This window comes from Apium graveolens, chromosome 7 (assembly GCF_009905375.1).
Source record: "Apium graveolens cultivar Ventura chromosome 7, ASM990537v1, whole genome shotgun sequence".
Lineage (NCBI taxonomy): Eukaryota > Viridiplantae > Streptophyta > Magnoliopsida > Apiales > Apiaceae > Apium > Apium graveolens.
In genome coordinates this window covers 47,348,516-47,365,577 of record NC_133653.1, presented here as the reverse complement: position 1 = coordinate 47,365,577, position 17,062 = coordinate 47,348,516, and the positions used below count along the sequence as shown (strand labels likewise).

The following is a 17,062-nucleotide window of genomic DNA, read 5'->3' as shown; positions in this document are numbered from 1 at the left end:
TGTGAGGCTATGGTCCGTGTGGAAGTTGGGTCAGGCTCATTTAGAAGAGATCACTATGACCCCAAAGCTAATGTGGTTAATCACAGGCTCTATCTGGATATGATTGAGGAAACAAGAGAAGACTCCCAAGCAAGGCTAGCAGCCTATCAACAGCGGACTGCGAGGCACTATAATGGGAGAGTGAAGACCCGCCCCCTCCGGGTGGGAGATCTAGTCTTGAGGAGGGTGATGCCAAATACCAAGGTCCCGGGTCATGGGGTCTTTGGAGCAAATTGGGAGGGTCCTTACAAGGTGAAATTTGTATTTTGGGAGGACACTTATCATGTGACAAACATGAATGACAAGCTTGTTCCGCGAGCATGGAATGCGAAACATCTCAGGAAATACTACCAATAGTGGGCATTCACCAACTGGTAGCCTTATTTATTTATAGACTTAGTATGAATAATACAACATTCTCAGTCTAGGGGGTAGTGGTTATATAAATGCCTCCCCTAATAGATATAATGACATTGGGTTTCGTCCCTTATTATCTATGCATGGTCTATTCTTCAAATTTATAACTTTTACTGTTAAAGAAATTTTACTTGTGTTCTAGAATTTGAAGCACTTTCAGGACTAGGCCAGCATGTCAATGCGAGGCAAAAAAATCTAGGATAAAGCTTTGGGAGGCCCCCAAGAGGTCTCTACTGCGATCTAGGATTCTCGTCCATAAGTCTATCTAATGTTAACTCATGAAGTGACGACTAAGATAAAGCCACACATGAAAAATAATTACATTATGTCTCTCGTATCTATTTTAAGCCGCTTGGAAATAACTAACAAATATTGAGAAGACTTAACGATGAAATCTAAATGTGCCGCGTATGCCAGTAATTCGATGCAAGGCCTACACGCTAGCATCATGGAGCGCAAGACTGGTGGACAACAATCACATTACCAAAATTATCATCTCATCACATAAACAACAAAGTGATCACAAAATATTTTACAATTTTATTGTGAAAACTATATGAAGATACATAAATAAAGCAAGCCAATAAGGGTTCCAAAAAAAAATATCAAGATGAGTCAAAGAAATCAAGTCTAAAAGTGCGAGGCAAATAAATGGAGTGCCTGCACCTCCAATGAGTCTAGAAGATAAAGTCGAAGAGGAATAAAAAAGAAATCAAGTAGCCTCGTTAGTCGCTCCCTTCCTCATCTCCTCTCTAAGGTCATCAACAAGTTTCCCGGTTTCTTCATCAAATCGGTACCAATCAAAGTCATCAATCTTTTCTAAGAAGAATTTTATAAAGTTAATATATTCCTTGTCCTCAGCCTCACTAATAGTAATTGGGAGGGCATCAGCAGCATCTTTAGCTTCCCTCTCCAGCTTAGAAACACGATATGTAAGGTCCTTTATCTAGGAGTTTGTCTTCTCTTTCTCAGCAACATGATCCAACTTAAGCTTCTCTTTGGCTGGCTTCTCATCTTGAAGATCTTTATTAAGTTTCTCAGTCGCATTCTCAAGATTTTTCTTCCAAGTATCTTCTGAGCACTCGGCATTGGCCCGAGTCTCCGCAAGTGTGGATTCGAGGGCCGTTAACTGTTTGCTCATCTCTCGATTTGAAGAAGCTAAGGCTCGAATCTCCTTGTGACGAGTGGTCTGATGATAGAAAAGCTTAGTTATAGCTCTAGTCATGGAAGCATTGGACTCCTCCATGGACTGCTGTGACCAAGCATACATACTATCTTCTGCAACATGGGCATGCGCCAATTTTCCAAAGGTCTGGCTAACCTGTCCAGGAGGAGGACTGAATGAAGAGCTTGTGTTTTCTTTGATCCGCTTTAGCGATGGTTCTTCATGAATAATCATGATTTCAGCAGGCTTCTTTCTACTAGAAGAACGTGGAGAAGATGGTTGTGGAAGATTCTCAGTATAACTTATTTGCTTAAGAGGATCCTCGGCAGTTACACCCACAAGGGAGGAGGAGTTTGCCTGATCATGAGAAGGGTTATCAGAAGCACCTACCACCTCTTTCTTCCTCATGAAAGGGATCGTGGGAGGCTTCCTGGAAGCCATGCCTGTACAACCAACAAAAAATTACATCAATACAAGAAAAAATCAGTAAAGTAAGCATGTGAATGCATTATAATTCAATGCAAGTGATACGGGATGCAACAGATTAATACGAGCTACCATGCAATGCATGTGATGTGAAGACTACATAGTTTAACATATACGACTTCAGATTGAAGAATACCTATGGGCCTGGATATTTGATTTAAAGTCTGATTTGAAAGTAAATTTACAAGCTAGTTTAGAATTATTACAAACTGGTCCGGCTCGCATACACGTGTCCCAGTAAAACAACTCGGGTGGATGTTGAAAATAAACAAGTGCTTGCTGGTCTAATAAGCACACGTCAAAAATTGACAGGCACGCGTACTTGATTTAGAAAACTGCCCACAAAGTCAAAAAAGCGGAACCCATGAGTTTATTAAAACTCAGATGGAAAAGAAGAGTCCTCTCTCGGACAATAAAAATAGTGACGAGTCCTCGCAGATTGCTTATAGGCGAAGTGGGAAATTAACAAAGTGAGCCATCACATCCCAGTGGAACAAAAGTATCTTCCATTCCAGAACCAGCTTTGCCATCCCAGTGGAGTCATCGCAAATGCTCTTTGCCATGAAGATAAAGCCCTATTTGGGGACCTATTTTCCGAAGGTGGTCGCTCCGTTGGATCTGTGGATGGACATGATCAGCTTGGCAGTTGGCGCTAGTTCTGTTTCAAGCATATGTAACATGCCACTGCAAACTACTACAGAAGTTTTAACTACATAAGATGATCATATTGACATTCTGCTATCAATTCTTAACTGTCAAGGTTGTTATTCTGAAGATAGAATGACCAATAATGACGCAACAGTAACTGGACAGATGAATGTTAGCCAGATTGATGAATTTTGCTTTGAAATATTGCACAGCTTTCTTACTAGTCATCTTTTGTCTAATTCCTTGGAGGAATACCTTGTTATGAAAATTTTAAGTATGGACAACGGTTGCTTTGTTTACAATGATTAGAGCCTTGCTTTGCTTGCTCATGCTCTCATCTCTAAAATCAGTTCGGCTGGAAGTCAGTTGAGAACTAATATTCATAAGGCTTTTGTTGATTTCATATTTGAAAAGACAAAACAGTTTGTTCAGGCAGTCTTGAAATCAAGGAAGTTCTCGAATCTCTGCCATCTGTCTTCTGCATCGAAGTTCTCCTAATGACATTCCATTTATCGTCTGAAGATGAGAAGGTGACATCAGCCACGTACATATTATCTTCCGTCAAAGGGATTAATGCTCTCCCTTCCGATTTTAATAGTATTCAACTGTAATTCTGGGGTTTATTAGTTTCACGACTGATTCTAATTTTTCGTCATATGATCAACTGTCATATGCTGGGGTTTATTACTACCCTCATGCTTGTCCTGTAACTTTGCTTTCGGAGCTGAGATTCAACTTGAGAGAAGTTGCATCTTATGGATCACATAATTCCGGGGATGGTGGTAACGATTGGTCACCCTCGGCATCAGTTGCGGTGGAAACTGATGGCTAGCTGTATTAAAGAAAGGAAATGTTGGAGCTAGGCCGCTAAAGGAAACTATTCATTAAGTTGCTATTCGTCAACATTTAAGTTGCTTTTTGTATCCTATCAAGATGGAACCACATTGATAGGTCGATTAGATTCTGACACAACATCTTTATCTGAGGTATCCTATGTGTGTGAGGAGCGAGAAGGAAAGCTTCGAGCTTCTGGATTACATCGTTGGAAAGAGTTGCTGGGTAGTACTCGAGCTTCTCGAGTGTAAAATCAAACTCTGCGCTGACAATTTCCATGGGAGAAAATGAAATCTGTGCCCCGAACATGCGGTAAGCTGTGGCATCAACCTCACAAGTAGTGGGACTAACTGCTTATAGACCTTTATCAAAAGACAAAATCCACTGTCTTGTTTTACATGATGATGGGAGCCTTCGGATATACTCTCATGTACCTGTCGGGGTTGACACTTTATTTCTTTGAAAAAACAATGTGTATCACGGCTGATCTGACACTAAGTGGTGATGTCATGAGAAATGGTGATTCAGAAGGAGCCAAGCAAAGGCTGGCTTCTGAAGATGGGTTTCTTGAGAGTCCCAGTCCAACAGAATTTAAGGTAACTGTTTCAAACTCAAATCCAGATATAGTTATGGTTGGTGTTCTTGTGCATGTGGGAAACACGTCAGCCAACCCCATACCGTCGAATATAAGTATTTTCCAGAGAGTAATTAAATTAGATAAAGGCATGCGTTCATGGTATGATATTCCATGTACAGTTACCGAATCTCTTCTTGCTGATGAGGAATTTGCAGTTTGTATTGGACCAACATTCAATAGATCTGCTTTTCCCATATTACTCAACAATAAAAATGAGTGTACAAGTGTTGGATGGTGCCACTATTGTGTAGAATCATCAGTTGTGCAAAATGACGAAACATGCTCCAATACGGAATGAAGCTTTGGAACTCGACGGCAAAACATTGGTTCCAGACGAAAGGAAGGGATAGGGGTGAAACCGAGGCGAACACCTTCGAATATAAAACTGGTCAGATTCTACTCGAATTTTCAACTACTCGATTATATTCGGCTCGGATTCGAAAGAATTTCAAATACTTTGATCATATTCGACTCGAGTTCGAATAATAATATTCATTTATGATTCGATTCGATTCGAAAAGTTATCGAACTATTCGAACTACTCGCTCGGATCCGATCACTTTTGATCGTTTTGATACTACCTTGATTCCCAAACAATAAATTACAAAATTTAAAAAGCTTACATGATGTTAAATTATATTTGAATAAATTTCAGTAATAAATTCACATTTACATGGTTATAAATCCTACACAAAAATTGGTTGATGAAAATTAAAATCAAATGGTAGCATCTCCAGGCTAGAGACTTGTGTTCTTGTAATTCTTTTAACTTGTAGTCTGAAGAATGCAACCATCAGATCTTCCCCGATTTTAAATCCCATAGACATAGACTGTCACCTGAAAAAGAATAATTGCATTAGATTTTTATTTTTAGAAAAAAAGATCAACTAAAAGATAAAACATAATCTCTTTTAATGGTGAAGAAGCATACTCACGATATCCTCTCACTTTTCCTTAAACTGTGCAACAAGCTATTTAGCCAGAATGTAGTTAACTTGTACCTAAAAAAGTTATAAACCTAATATTACTTTACATGGGACCTTGACAAGAATTACAAGAAGGACAACAAAAGTAAGAAGAGTACTTATCTGAGTCAATCAACGAAGCTGTAATCTGTTTTGTTGAAGCTGTGTGACCTTTACTACTTCACTGGTACAGAAAGCTAATATGCTGGGGCCGACAACTTAACACTCATAACTCTAACTCATCTTACTATATTACATACATTGAAAATTCAAATTCTAACAATACAAAAATTAAAGTACAATAGCAGAGCTATCCAAAACTACACACATTAACAAAACAAAATACCACCAAAATTATCAGTACCAAAAAATAACATAAAATCCAATCATCATAATAATGTGCAGGTCTTAAATAAGAACATAAAAACCAGGTCTTAAATAAAGTACCATAAAACCATCAGTATACCAAACCAAATATGAAAGTAGGTCTCAAATAAGAACATAAAAACCAGTGTCTGAAAATTAATATAAACCAAAGTCTGAAATTCAAATTTCTTGACTCCTGCATTCTTCGATTTTAATCCAACAACGAGGAGCTGGAGTAGCCAGATGAATCAGTTAGGTCACCTTCTTTATCATACTGCGATAAACACACCATTATAATGTAATGTATTAGTAAGTATATACATATATGAGTTAGAGATTGCTCAATGTGCAGATATCATACCATTGTACTAGGAGCAGAATTTTAGATTTTGTATTCAGCTCTAAACCAATCAGAAGTGCAAATCAAGGCCTCAACAGTATTAGGTTTCAAAGAACTCCTGTATTGATCCAGTACGCGACCACCTGCACTAAATGTAGATTCGGATGCGGCAATAGTGATAGGAACAGAAAGAATGTCTTCAGCCATCTCCGACAACACTCTAAATTTTAGAGTATTACTCTTCCACCATTGCAGAGCATCAAATGACTCCCCTACAGAGCATATATATCTTCCCTCCTCAAGATACACATCCAGATCAGTTAAATTCTGCAATACTTTTAGTCATGTTCAGACCTCCAGTCAGCTGCACCGCAGAAGCAACACAACTCGTTGCCGGAAGAGAACCACTAGACTGCCCTTTGCAATGATTTGCAGCATAGTGAGTATACAATTCATGCAAGGTCTTGAAAACTAAATCAGCATTTCTTTTTGCTTCTGCATCAATCAAATATATTTTAGGGAAACAGAAATGAATCAAATACATCTTGTATCGCGGATCAAGCACAGATGCAATAGCCATCAACAAATTATATTCTGACCATTACTTGTCAAACTTGACCTTCTTTTTCATAGCCATATTTCTCATAAATTCAGAATCATCAACACAAGTTGAGAGTAACAACTCTTTGATTTTCCAAATCCCTGGAAGAAAAATGTTTGAGGTAGGATACTCATAACCTGAAAAAACAGTGGTTGCCTCATGAAAGACTTCTAAAAAACGAATCACTTTCACTGTTTTTTCCCAATCATCTTCAGAAGGCATATAACGAAATAAAGGATCCCTGTCATGATACCTTGGAAACACATCTTTATATAACAAAGCTGAATCGAGCATTGCATATGTTGAATTCCATCTTGTCGGGACATCTAACATAAGCTTCTTAACATTAGACAATTGGCACTGCCTAGCTATTTCATAAAACTTGTGCAGCCTACTCGGAGAACCTTTTAAATACTTCACACTATCTCTGACATTAGAAATTACATCCCCTATCATGCCTAATCCATCATGTACCATCAAATTAAGTACGTGCGCACAACATCTAACATGAAAAATCTTTCCACCAAAATACAAATTACCTTTCAACGAAAACGAATCTTTCAAATGCCTAACTGCAGAATCATTACTAGATGCATTATCCAAAGTAATAGTTGATATTTTATTTTCAATCCCCCAAGCATTTAGGCATGAAAAAATTGCATCGCTGATCATAAGACTGGTATGAGGTGGTGGAATATGACAAAAGTTAATTTCCCTTTTCTGTAGTTTCCAATCAGGATCAACATAATGAGCAGTGATTGTCATGTAGCCTACGGTTTGGTTTGAAGTCCACAAATCAGATGTAAGGCTAATTGTTCTTATACCAGTAAAAAAAGCCATTAATTTCTTTTTTTCAAGTGCATATATTTTTAGGCAATCGGTCCTAATTGTAATTCTTGACATAGGTTCAAACCTAGGGTTCAAGCTCTTTGAATACATAACAAAGAAAGGGTGCTCAACCATTCTAAACGGGTACTCATGCACAATTATCATTTTTGCCAAAATTTCCCTAACTTTTTCTTTGTCATATTTAAAAGAAGTCAGACTATTCAACTTGCCCTCTGGATCAACACTAGGAAAAGACAACACCTTCTGATTTGTCCCAGAAATTTTAGCCAATCTTATCATGCAAACATTTAAATGTCTAGCTAGGTGACTAGTTGAACCACTGGGTTGATGTGCCATATTCATACTGAAATGATTGCACTCAATTTTTACTTCACCATTTTCTAGTACAGTTTTGGTAAAATCAAGCCATACCTTTGAGGTTGGCCTTTTTTTTCTAATTTATTTTGCAACATCTTGAACAGCAAGAGATGCCGATCCAGTGGATTGATCGATGTCCCTTTTCCGAATTGCTTCATTGGCTATTGGAGCTTCCTGAGTGTGAAAACCAGAATGATTCTGGTTTTAGTTACCAGTACCTACATATAAACATTAAAATACATAAATCAGAAATACAATCGCCATAAACAAACCAATACGAACTACTAACATTAGAAAAATAAACTATAAAATAAACAATAATTACCATTTTCAATCGGAGATGATACAAAATCACTACTCATGTTAAACATGGATAATTAGCTAAGCTTTTGAAATATCTTAATGGTTGTGTATAACTGAAGAGCAAACTAGAATGTATTGATAAACTAGGATTATAATCTTTATATAGGCATGTAATATTGAATGAAAAAATAAATTAACAACTCGTACCTTTGGGATTGATTCGATTGAACAATCGCCTGCCTTGATTCTTATATTTGAGCTCATTTTTTAAGCTACTTGATTAATCTGATGGAAAGTATCAGTGGCGGTGATGAGATATGGCATATGGGTGATTTGTATCCCTCTAATTTTGATTAAGATTGAGTCAATTAAAAAGATTGTTGAGATAATTGATATCTGTATATTAATAATCAATTTTTTTAGAATCAAAATCCCTTGATTGACTATCTATTAACAGCTAGGTGAATAAATGAATATTATCTATTATATATTATATACATACATATATTCGAATCCGGTCGAACGAACCTGAATCGGGTATCCGAATTTAGACCGGGTATTCGAATAAAAATCCGAACAAATAGTGATATGGTAATATTCGACTCGAAATGTATTCGAATAGTCAAACATGACTCGAACTCGTTAGAATTTTATACAAATACGGGTAAAATTCGGTTTTTGACGAGTCGGATCCGGTTCGAATCCGGATTACTCGTATTCGTTTTCAGCCCTAGGAAGGGACTCTAGTTTGCCATCTTTTTGCATCATACATCTCATTCCATGCCTGGATAATCTCATCAATTTTCAACCCGAAACCTGCAACTGAACCGCTATATCTGTTTTGGATGCTCCGGAAAGTTCAAACTTCTCAATTGCCACCTCCTGACATTCTTCCCAAGTAGGTAAGTCCAACTTGAATTTCACAATGGAGCGCTCATACGGTACAGCCCTGTTCGCCAATATGAAATCAGTATGTGTTAAATAACAGTACTGCGAGGCGAGGTAACACTGCAATCTTGTGAAGTGGGTTGGGCATGTATTCATGTTCTGGCAGTTTGCGTTTAAAATAAAGAAATAAGAATTCCTCGCGTGAGTTTAAGCGAGGTGAAACGTGCGAGGAGACCAGTGCAATTACTAGTGCCCATAGGGTCTTCGAGGTAAAAGAATGAAAGAATACAACTCGCATGTGAGGGAAAATCGTGAATGAATGTTTTGTTGCAACACACGATTTATTAAAAAAACAAGGTAATATTTGCGGGCCTACACAACCAAAAAGGGACTCTGCTTCCTGCTTGATACAAGTAATAAGCGAGGATATTCAATTGGCTCGCGTATAAAAAAAGGAGAAAAAAGTGAGGAGTCCTCGCAAGTGTAAATATGAAGCGAAGCCCAAGAAAAAATATTAAATTATGCGAGAAGAGCTTGGGACAGACAAGGAGGAGTCGCAAGGTTTATTATAAAATTAATAAATTATTAGTGAGGCTTGTGCCAATACAAGGCTTGGGCATATATTAAGTCGCTAATGAGTCCATGCAAGCAAGGAAATCAAGCGCGAGTTGAATATTCTATGAATAAAAGTCTTCAACTGAAGGGTGTATTTTGATTTAAAAGATTACAAGACCCGAGGACTACAAAGTAATTTAAATATTATTTTTAGATGGGTACAAAATATTATTGAAGAAATTTTGAAGATAAAAAATATTGAGTTCTCCGCTATAGCTGCCTGCACCGAAGAACTCGGGGGTAGTTGTTATACCCGTAAGTTGATATTGGCTCTAAACAGACCCATGTTAAGAATTGTTATTATTATTGGGATAAAATAATTGGATCTGAATATTAAGTTGAACACTCGTACCGGTATATTGACTAGAGACTATGTACCGTTATGTTGACCAATACCTCCCCAGCTGACACGTGGGCATATATTAATAAGAGGAGTCGTACCATTATATTACTAGGTGCACAGGGCTGCCTCCACATAAATAGTAGGGTAGTCCTTGTCCTCACGTCATATTTTGAAGAGACTTGAAGAGACAAGTGGGACAAGTGAGAGTTATTACAGATATCTCAACTGCAGAGAAGGTATTACTACAACATATATGACTACATGACCCTATTGGGGAACATCATAGAAATCTAGCGGGACTACATTAAGCTTGAAAGGGCCTCATCGAGGTCAGCACTACTTACAAAATTCTGGGACCACATCACATGACGAGACTCTAAGGGGTCGCATGTGAGGCCTCAAGGTGTTCTCGTGCCTCACCAACGAGATATCTTTGCCTAATGCCATGACAGCCTATTATAGCCTATTTGGGCTTGGGTCATGGAATAATATGGGCTTTCTATGAACTATCCAACGGTCAACGAACATGGGCTTTGATGGACCAGGCCAAACCCTAGCCCGTCTAGGTAACTTGTCCTCCAAGAACTACGTGTAGCTTGAACCCTATAAAAAGGTACGTAGGCCTCTTGTTTACGGATGATCAATGATCTGAATAATCTCTCTGGCATTCTTTGAATCAACGAATAAGATCAACTACAACATTCATCAAAATGCATTTCGTGTTCTTCGCGTTCTTAGTAAAATAATCATATTTTGCTCCGTGATTTCAGCAAACCTCCACAATATTGTTATATCAAATTCTCGCTATAAAACATTTTATAACTACTAATGTTATGTTCTTTATGTCTAAATAATTCATAGTTATATTTGATTCTTTGTAGTTCGATTACTATATTAATTTGGTTGTATTTTTTAAACCACATTTAAAGTTAATAAAAACGAGCATACGTACTTATTTATGATATGTTAACTTATTGTTTAAGTCATTATTTAAACCTGTCATAATATTAATTAGGTCATAACTTTAACTCTATTCTCATTAGCCCCCCTTTGAACCGGAATGGGTGCAGTATGATCATCAAGATCATGATCCTGATTGTTGACAAAAGCATAAAGGAAAAGACAATGAGGTATTCCGTGAGCCCCTCCATAAAGTGAGGACGATGTAAAAAATTTGAGTCACGATTTGGTAGAACATGACCAATCAAGAATCTTGCACAACCCCTCTGTTATAATATCTGTAGTATTTTTCTTGAAAGCAATTTGAAATGCATTGAGAAGGGCAATCTTAATCTTTTCACGTAGAAAATGACGGTCTAATTTGATATGCCTAGTGCGCGCATGATAGAAAGGATTTGCAGACAAATCAAGAGCTGATTTGTTATCATAGTAAAGAGGAGCCAGAGAATTAACACTAACTCCAAGCTCTAGAAGAAGACTTTTTAACCAAACAACTTCACACGAAGCATATGACAAACCATGTACTCTGCCTCACAAGAGCCCAACATAAGATCAACTATAACATTCATCAAAATCCATTCCGTGTTCTTCGCATTCTTAGCAAAATAATCATATTTTGCTCCATAATTTCAGCAAACCTCCACAATATTACCTAATATAACATTTGCAAAATGACCAATATAACATTGCCAAGGAAAAATGTGAATGGTTATATAATAAGCTGTTGCAGTTAGCAAAGAAGTAATGAGGTAACTTTACCTAATCTTGGCAAACTTAGCAATCATCAAGCTGTTATAGGATTTACCATATTAACTGTGTGTTGGATTTCTTATAAAATGGTAGATTCATAAGGGATTATGCAATATCTGACTTGAGGGATATTTACCTCGGTGGATGATTATACAGCTTTGTGTTATTACAATTTTTACAATGTATATTGCACTAACAAGTCTATATTAGGAGTCACTTGCTTAAGTTTCTATTTTGGAATATATAATTTGTACTTGATAGTAATAAATTAAAGTCGTTCTTAGCAAAGAGAAATATGTTGTTGTCATAACTTATATTATTGCGTTGTTATTATAAAAATTCTGGTATGACCCACCCCATCCCCCCCAAAAAAAAAACATGTGAGCAAGTGCCTATTGTTGTTTTTTTCCCTGAAGATCATGCTTCTGGAGCTGTAATTGGTGTCTTTTAGCACTTTCATGCTTTGCAGTGACTTGCCTGTTTGAGGATTTCACAGTATTTTAAGGGTATAAAATGATGCTATAAATTCATCATCACTGGAAAGTTCACTACATTTATGAGGATGTGTTTTTTTTTCTTAGATTGGTATCATCAGTCTACTCTAATGACTCAAACACAAAAGGACTTTCAAGTTAACAAACCATCTATATGTATACAAGTGCATAGAAGTAATCTATTGTGAATGACGAGTTTAAAGGATTACCAGTGTTGATCTTCGGTACCACTTGTAGGAATTTGCATTGGTGTGATTCATTTAAAATGGTAACTTAAAGTTGAAACCGTCTAATTAAGGATGTGTTAACGTTGTTTAGGCTCAATTAGCGTATTTGAAATCCCTTCATGTGCATTAATATAATTTCATAGAAGTGGTATTTCCTTTCCAGGTTCGGATACTCACTGGTGGGGCGCTTGCCACTTAATTTTCCTTGAGTTACGTAATAAAATTGGCGAGGTCTCACTACAAAAAAAAAGGCTAAATTATTTAATTTGAATCGGTTGTAATAAAGGGAGTCGAATTTAGGAGTTCGGTCGTATTTAATTAAATTCGGCCGACTAATTATGATCGGATATTTACGACCGCTTAAATTCAACCGAAAAAATTCGACTGAGGGCAAACGAATTTAATTTTTCACTTAAAATTTTAAAATACCGCCCAAATATTTAAATATTTTGAAAAAATTTAAAAATCCCGCCCAAGTAATTAAATTTTCGAAAAAATTTAAAAATACCGCCAAAATATTAAATTAGACCGTATACAATCGAAAATTAATTTCAACTATTTTTGGTTGCAACGTAAATTCAACCGAATTCAATCAATTTAAACTAACACCAGATTTTAAAAAAACAGCAAAATGCTACACAATTTCATTTTATAATTTCAACCTAACCAAACTAGAACATCTTGGAACGTATCATTTCAACAACCGCAATTCTACACAATATTATCTGCAACTAATACAACACAAAATGTATAAAAAGACAATGTCAACCAACAGATTTAATGGCTCAACAGCAACAACAACAAACTCTGTCCACTTCGTTTTTTCCGCAACAACAAACTTCAGCATTTGGATTCTCCAACATGTTTAACATCACGCTGTGACAAAAACAGCAGTAGCAGCCTCAAACGTCTCTTCTGAAACTTAAAGCATAAAACTTGACCTTTGACAAAACAGCAATGTCTATGATCGGTCGCCTTCTTTCCCTCTATGCATCTAGTACGATAACCATCACATACATCTTCTTTTGTTTCATCAACAGAAATTATTTCAATATCTTGAGTAGACTCGTGTACTTCTTGTTCTGTTTGAGTACACATCTAATGCCAGAACAGGACTGCTCCCAGGCGAGATACCTTGGTAAAATGGATTACTTGACGTGGTCAGAGACTTAGCCATCAACCACCCTACTCTAGCTTGCATGCCAAGAATAGAAGCACCCATTCCCAGAAGGTTTACAACAATGCCATTTTTCAAGCTTTGTACAACATCGGAACGAGGAGGAGCCTAAAATAACAAACATTTGGTTCCCAGCAGAAATTAGACATATTCAATAAAAAACAGACACATTAGCAATAATACTTGTGGCCGCATAAAGAGTCCCGGAATATATCCGAATCATCTGGTTGAGATCACAACAAATAAGAGCACAAAGCAGCAAAGCACCCACTTAAACATTTGATGTTTCGAATAATTTCTACTTTGATGGTCAATATGAAAATTCTTACACAGCAAAGTAGTCAAGTACTAATTCTTCGTCCCCCCCCCCCAAAACAGAAGAGCACACACATACACATCATAATATGTATTTTCTCTTGTATAGAATCAACACTCCTCTATCTCTTTTACTGTGCTAAGTTATCAGTACTTCTTACTTCTTGTATGTTTTGTGGTAGTGTGCTCCTGTACTACTATACTAATTGGACTGACTTTTAGATGAAATAAAAGTTAAAGATAATTCAAGCAGAAATCCATAGCATACTTTAGCTAAATGAAAGCAGATGAGCAACATGAGCAAACGTGTGGTCTAATTTGTAAATCCTTTTTTATCAGTCATCTACAATAATTGTGATTACAGTGTGTAAACAAAACAGAAGAACAAATGCAAATGCTTGGAAACAATATCCCACAAGTATTTATGGTTCTTATTTTCTATATATAATCTTCAAATTGGATTTTAAACAAAAAAAAATTGTAAGAAGACATGAACCATAGGTAAAGTGTAGAATCGTACACGACTTTTACATAAAATGGAAAGTTAGAGATACCCCTAAGCCAATAAAAAGTTTATCATATAATGAACACTCCTCTTGATTCTAATTTAACAATTATCAAACATGGATAATGTGATTCGACAATTTATACAATAATAAAAAAATGAAGAAGCTGCTTATAAGCAAAATTAATATAAAAAAATGGGGAAGGAAACAAAAAGATACCAACGTTAATAGAAACCCTTTCTCCTGCTTTAACCCCCCAGCTTCAAGCACACAAAAATTCTGCAACACCAGCTCGAAAAAATCGAAGCACAAAGACACAGACCCAACAAAACATTACGACTAAATCAACCCAGACAAAAACCAGCTCCCAGACAAACAAATTTGATCCACCCATGCTTTCAAATAGGCTCATTTAGTTCCTAATTAGACCAGCTACTAAGAACACAAAATTGAAGTGAATGGGTAGAAATAAAAAGCAGGGGGTTTAGACCTGAATGTCACGATTGACGAGAGAGAAAGGGAGAGGAGCAACATGAGTCATTTGAGTAGTAAGCTGCGAATTAGCACAAGGAGTAATCGCACCGAGAGGATTATGTTTACGATGTTTTATATCCAGATGCTAAATTGCTTAGGGTTTCACATTGGGCCGGGCCTTTGTTAAAAGGGCTACCATACCATCTGTTGAAAACTTGATTATATATAAAAGGGGTTCATACTTTATTATAAAATATAAATATGAATATAAATAATGATTGAATCATGTAAAAATAAATATCCGTATAGTTGCATTAACCAAAAACATATATAAGATTTAATAAATTACAAAGTCTAATCTAATCCTAATTTGCCATTTTAATAGTCAGGCATCAGTTTGACCAGTAAATCTAATTAGTATTTAGTCCTGAATTGGTGTTTTATTTTATTTTTTTTATAAATTTTTTTCATCGATTCGACCGTATGGATGCTTATATATAAATATATGTATATATTGTTATGACCAAAATTTCAGATCAAAATATCTTTAGTTGGTTTGTCATTTTAAAAAGTCAAATATCGGTTAGACTTATACACATAACTAGCATCAATTATATTTTTTAAACAAATAAAAAAATTTGAAAATTCTTATAGCGCATAATTTATTTTTTCAAGAACTAATTTTTTTTATTTGGATAACTTTTATTCTCTCCCATATTCACAATTTCAAAATATTCACTAACATTTAAATTGAGAAAAGTTATACATACAACCGAATTCCGTTGAAATATACCTTCAAAATGGGCGGGAAATTTCCCTCATTTTTTTTTGAAAATTGCAAAAATATGGGTAAATTTCCCTCCATTTTTAAATATAAAATTTGACCGAAATCGGTTAAATTTAGGAGTGGCAAATAAATTACTTAGCGGGAAAATTCCCTCCATTTTTTTTGGGGCTAAATTTGACCAGTAATTTTTTTTGGTCGAATTTAGGGGCTAAATTCGACCGTTTTAATTTCAACCGTTTTTTCAGTTAAAATTGATTGTAAATACGACCGTTTAAATACAACCGTTTAAATTCGACTGAGGCCGGTCGAATTTAGCCGTCTCCAAAAGATTCGACCGCCTGCAGTCGAATTTAACCCCGGTCGAATTTAAATCAGTTGTATTTAACCTTATTTTCTTGTAGTGTCTGGCTGTCTAGATACAATATGTTTCAAATTTTGTGTTGATCCTTGATTTAGTAAATGTAAACATTACATTATCATCTGTAGACCTAGAGTGGGAGTACCATATACTACAACATTCCATGCTTTCTGAAACTCATTTATGTGACAGATGAGAGACGCTGCTTCATTGCATATTACAGTAGTCTTAGTTTATCCTCTTGCAGTAAACAACGTGCTTGAAGAACATAGTTGGTAACTCCTTGCAATGTGCATATAAAACCATATCTTTTAAAAACATATTTGTATGCTCTAAAGTTTAAACCACTAATTGATACAGCAGATCAAGAATGGAGAACCATCTATAATATTCCTTAAAAAAGAAATACAGTACTGAATGTCACAAAGGAAAACAGAAAAAAAGAACTATAGCTCCTGCTAACTAATGCATACAAACAAACTACTAATCCTTGGGCGTAGCTTCCTGGTAATCAGTTTCTTCAAATCTTTCTTGTACCGACCAAAGTGACAAAACTTCTTCAAGAATTGGTGTGACATCACTTCCTGTATCGTAACTGGGCCGCCAGATGAAGCACAAAATCTCACAAAATCTTCCAAATATTCAGGTAGCTTCTTCTCTGCAGGGCCTGTTCCGTTGAACAAGTCATAAGCCAATGTTCCCACTGTTGGAATAATCTAAACTTGTTTTTTTAAGTATCTGTGTTTTATAACGTGTATATTTGACACGTTGTATGGTTTGAATAAGTCTAGTAGCAGTTAAGTGTTTTCAGGAGTTATGGAGTCTTAGTAGGTGTAGTTTGCTATTTTGTAGGAAGCAGTTTTCCATATATTCTAGTTACTGTATTCAGTTTTTTTTATCAAGTAATATAACATTTCAGTTTACAGAACAAAGCGTGTGTTTTCTTGTGTTAAATTACTTGGTGTGAGTGTGTTTAATCCCAGTGTTAGAGTCTACATTTGGTATCAGAGCTCCGCTCCAGTGAATGCCAAAGTACATGCCAAAGACTGACGTGATGGAGGTGTTCAAAAGCAAAGAAGGATCTGTTGGACTGAGTTACCCGATGCTGACAAAAAGCAATTACACAACGTGGGCGATAAAGATGAGGGTGAATATGCAGGC

At 36.2% G+C, this 17,062-nt stretch overlaps 1 protein-coding gene and 1 long non-coding RNA gene across 2 annotated transcripts; one reads left to right on the top strand and one right to left on the bottom strand.

The window, feature by feature from the left end:
- The first annotated feature begins 9 nt into the window (after nt 1-9).
- On the top strand, nt 10-396 carry LOC141673581 (uncharacterized). Its single transcript, XM_074480334.1, has one exon. The coding sequence runs from the start codon at nt 10-12 to the stop codon at nt 394-396; it is 387 nt and encodes a 128-aa protein (XP_074336435.1).
- Nucleotides 397-12,916: 12,520 nt separating this feature from the next.
- On the bottom strand, nt 12,917-14,938 carry LOC141675023 (uncharacterized). Its single transcript, XR_012555860.1, has 2 exons — nt 14,502-14,938; nt 12,917-13,569 (listed from the first exon to the last, which is right to left on the bottom strand). It is a non-coding gene; the product is annotated as an uncharacterized LOC141675023 (long non-coding RNA).
- Nucleotides 14,939-17,062: the final 2,124 nt, after the last annotated feature.

What these genes read in the sequence shown, in the direction of transcription:
- LOC141673581 (XM_074480334.1), top strand. Translation starts at nt 10, where the DNA reads ATGGTCCGTGTGGAAGTTGGGTCAGGCTCATTTAGAAGAGATCACTAT.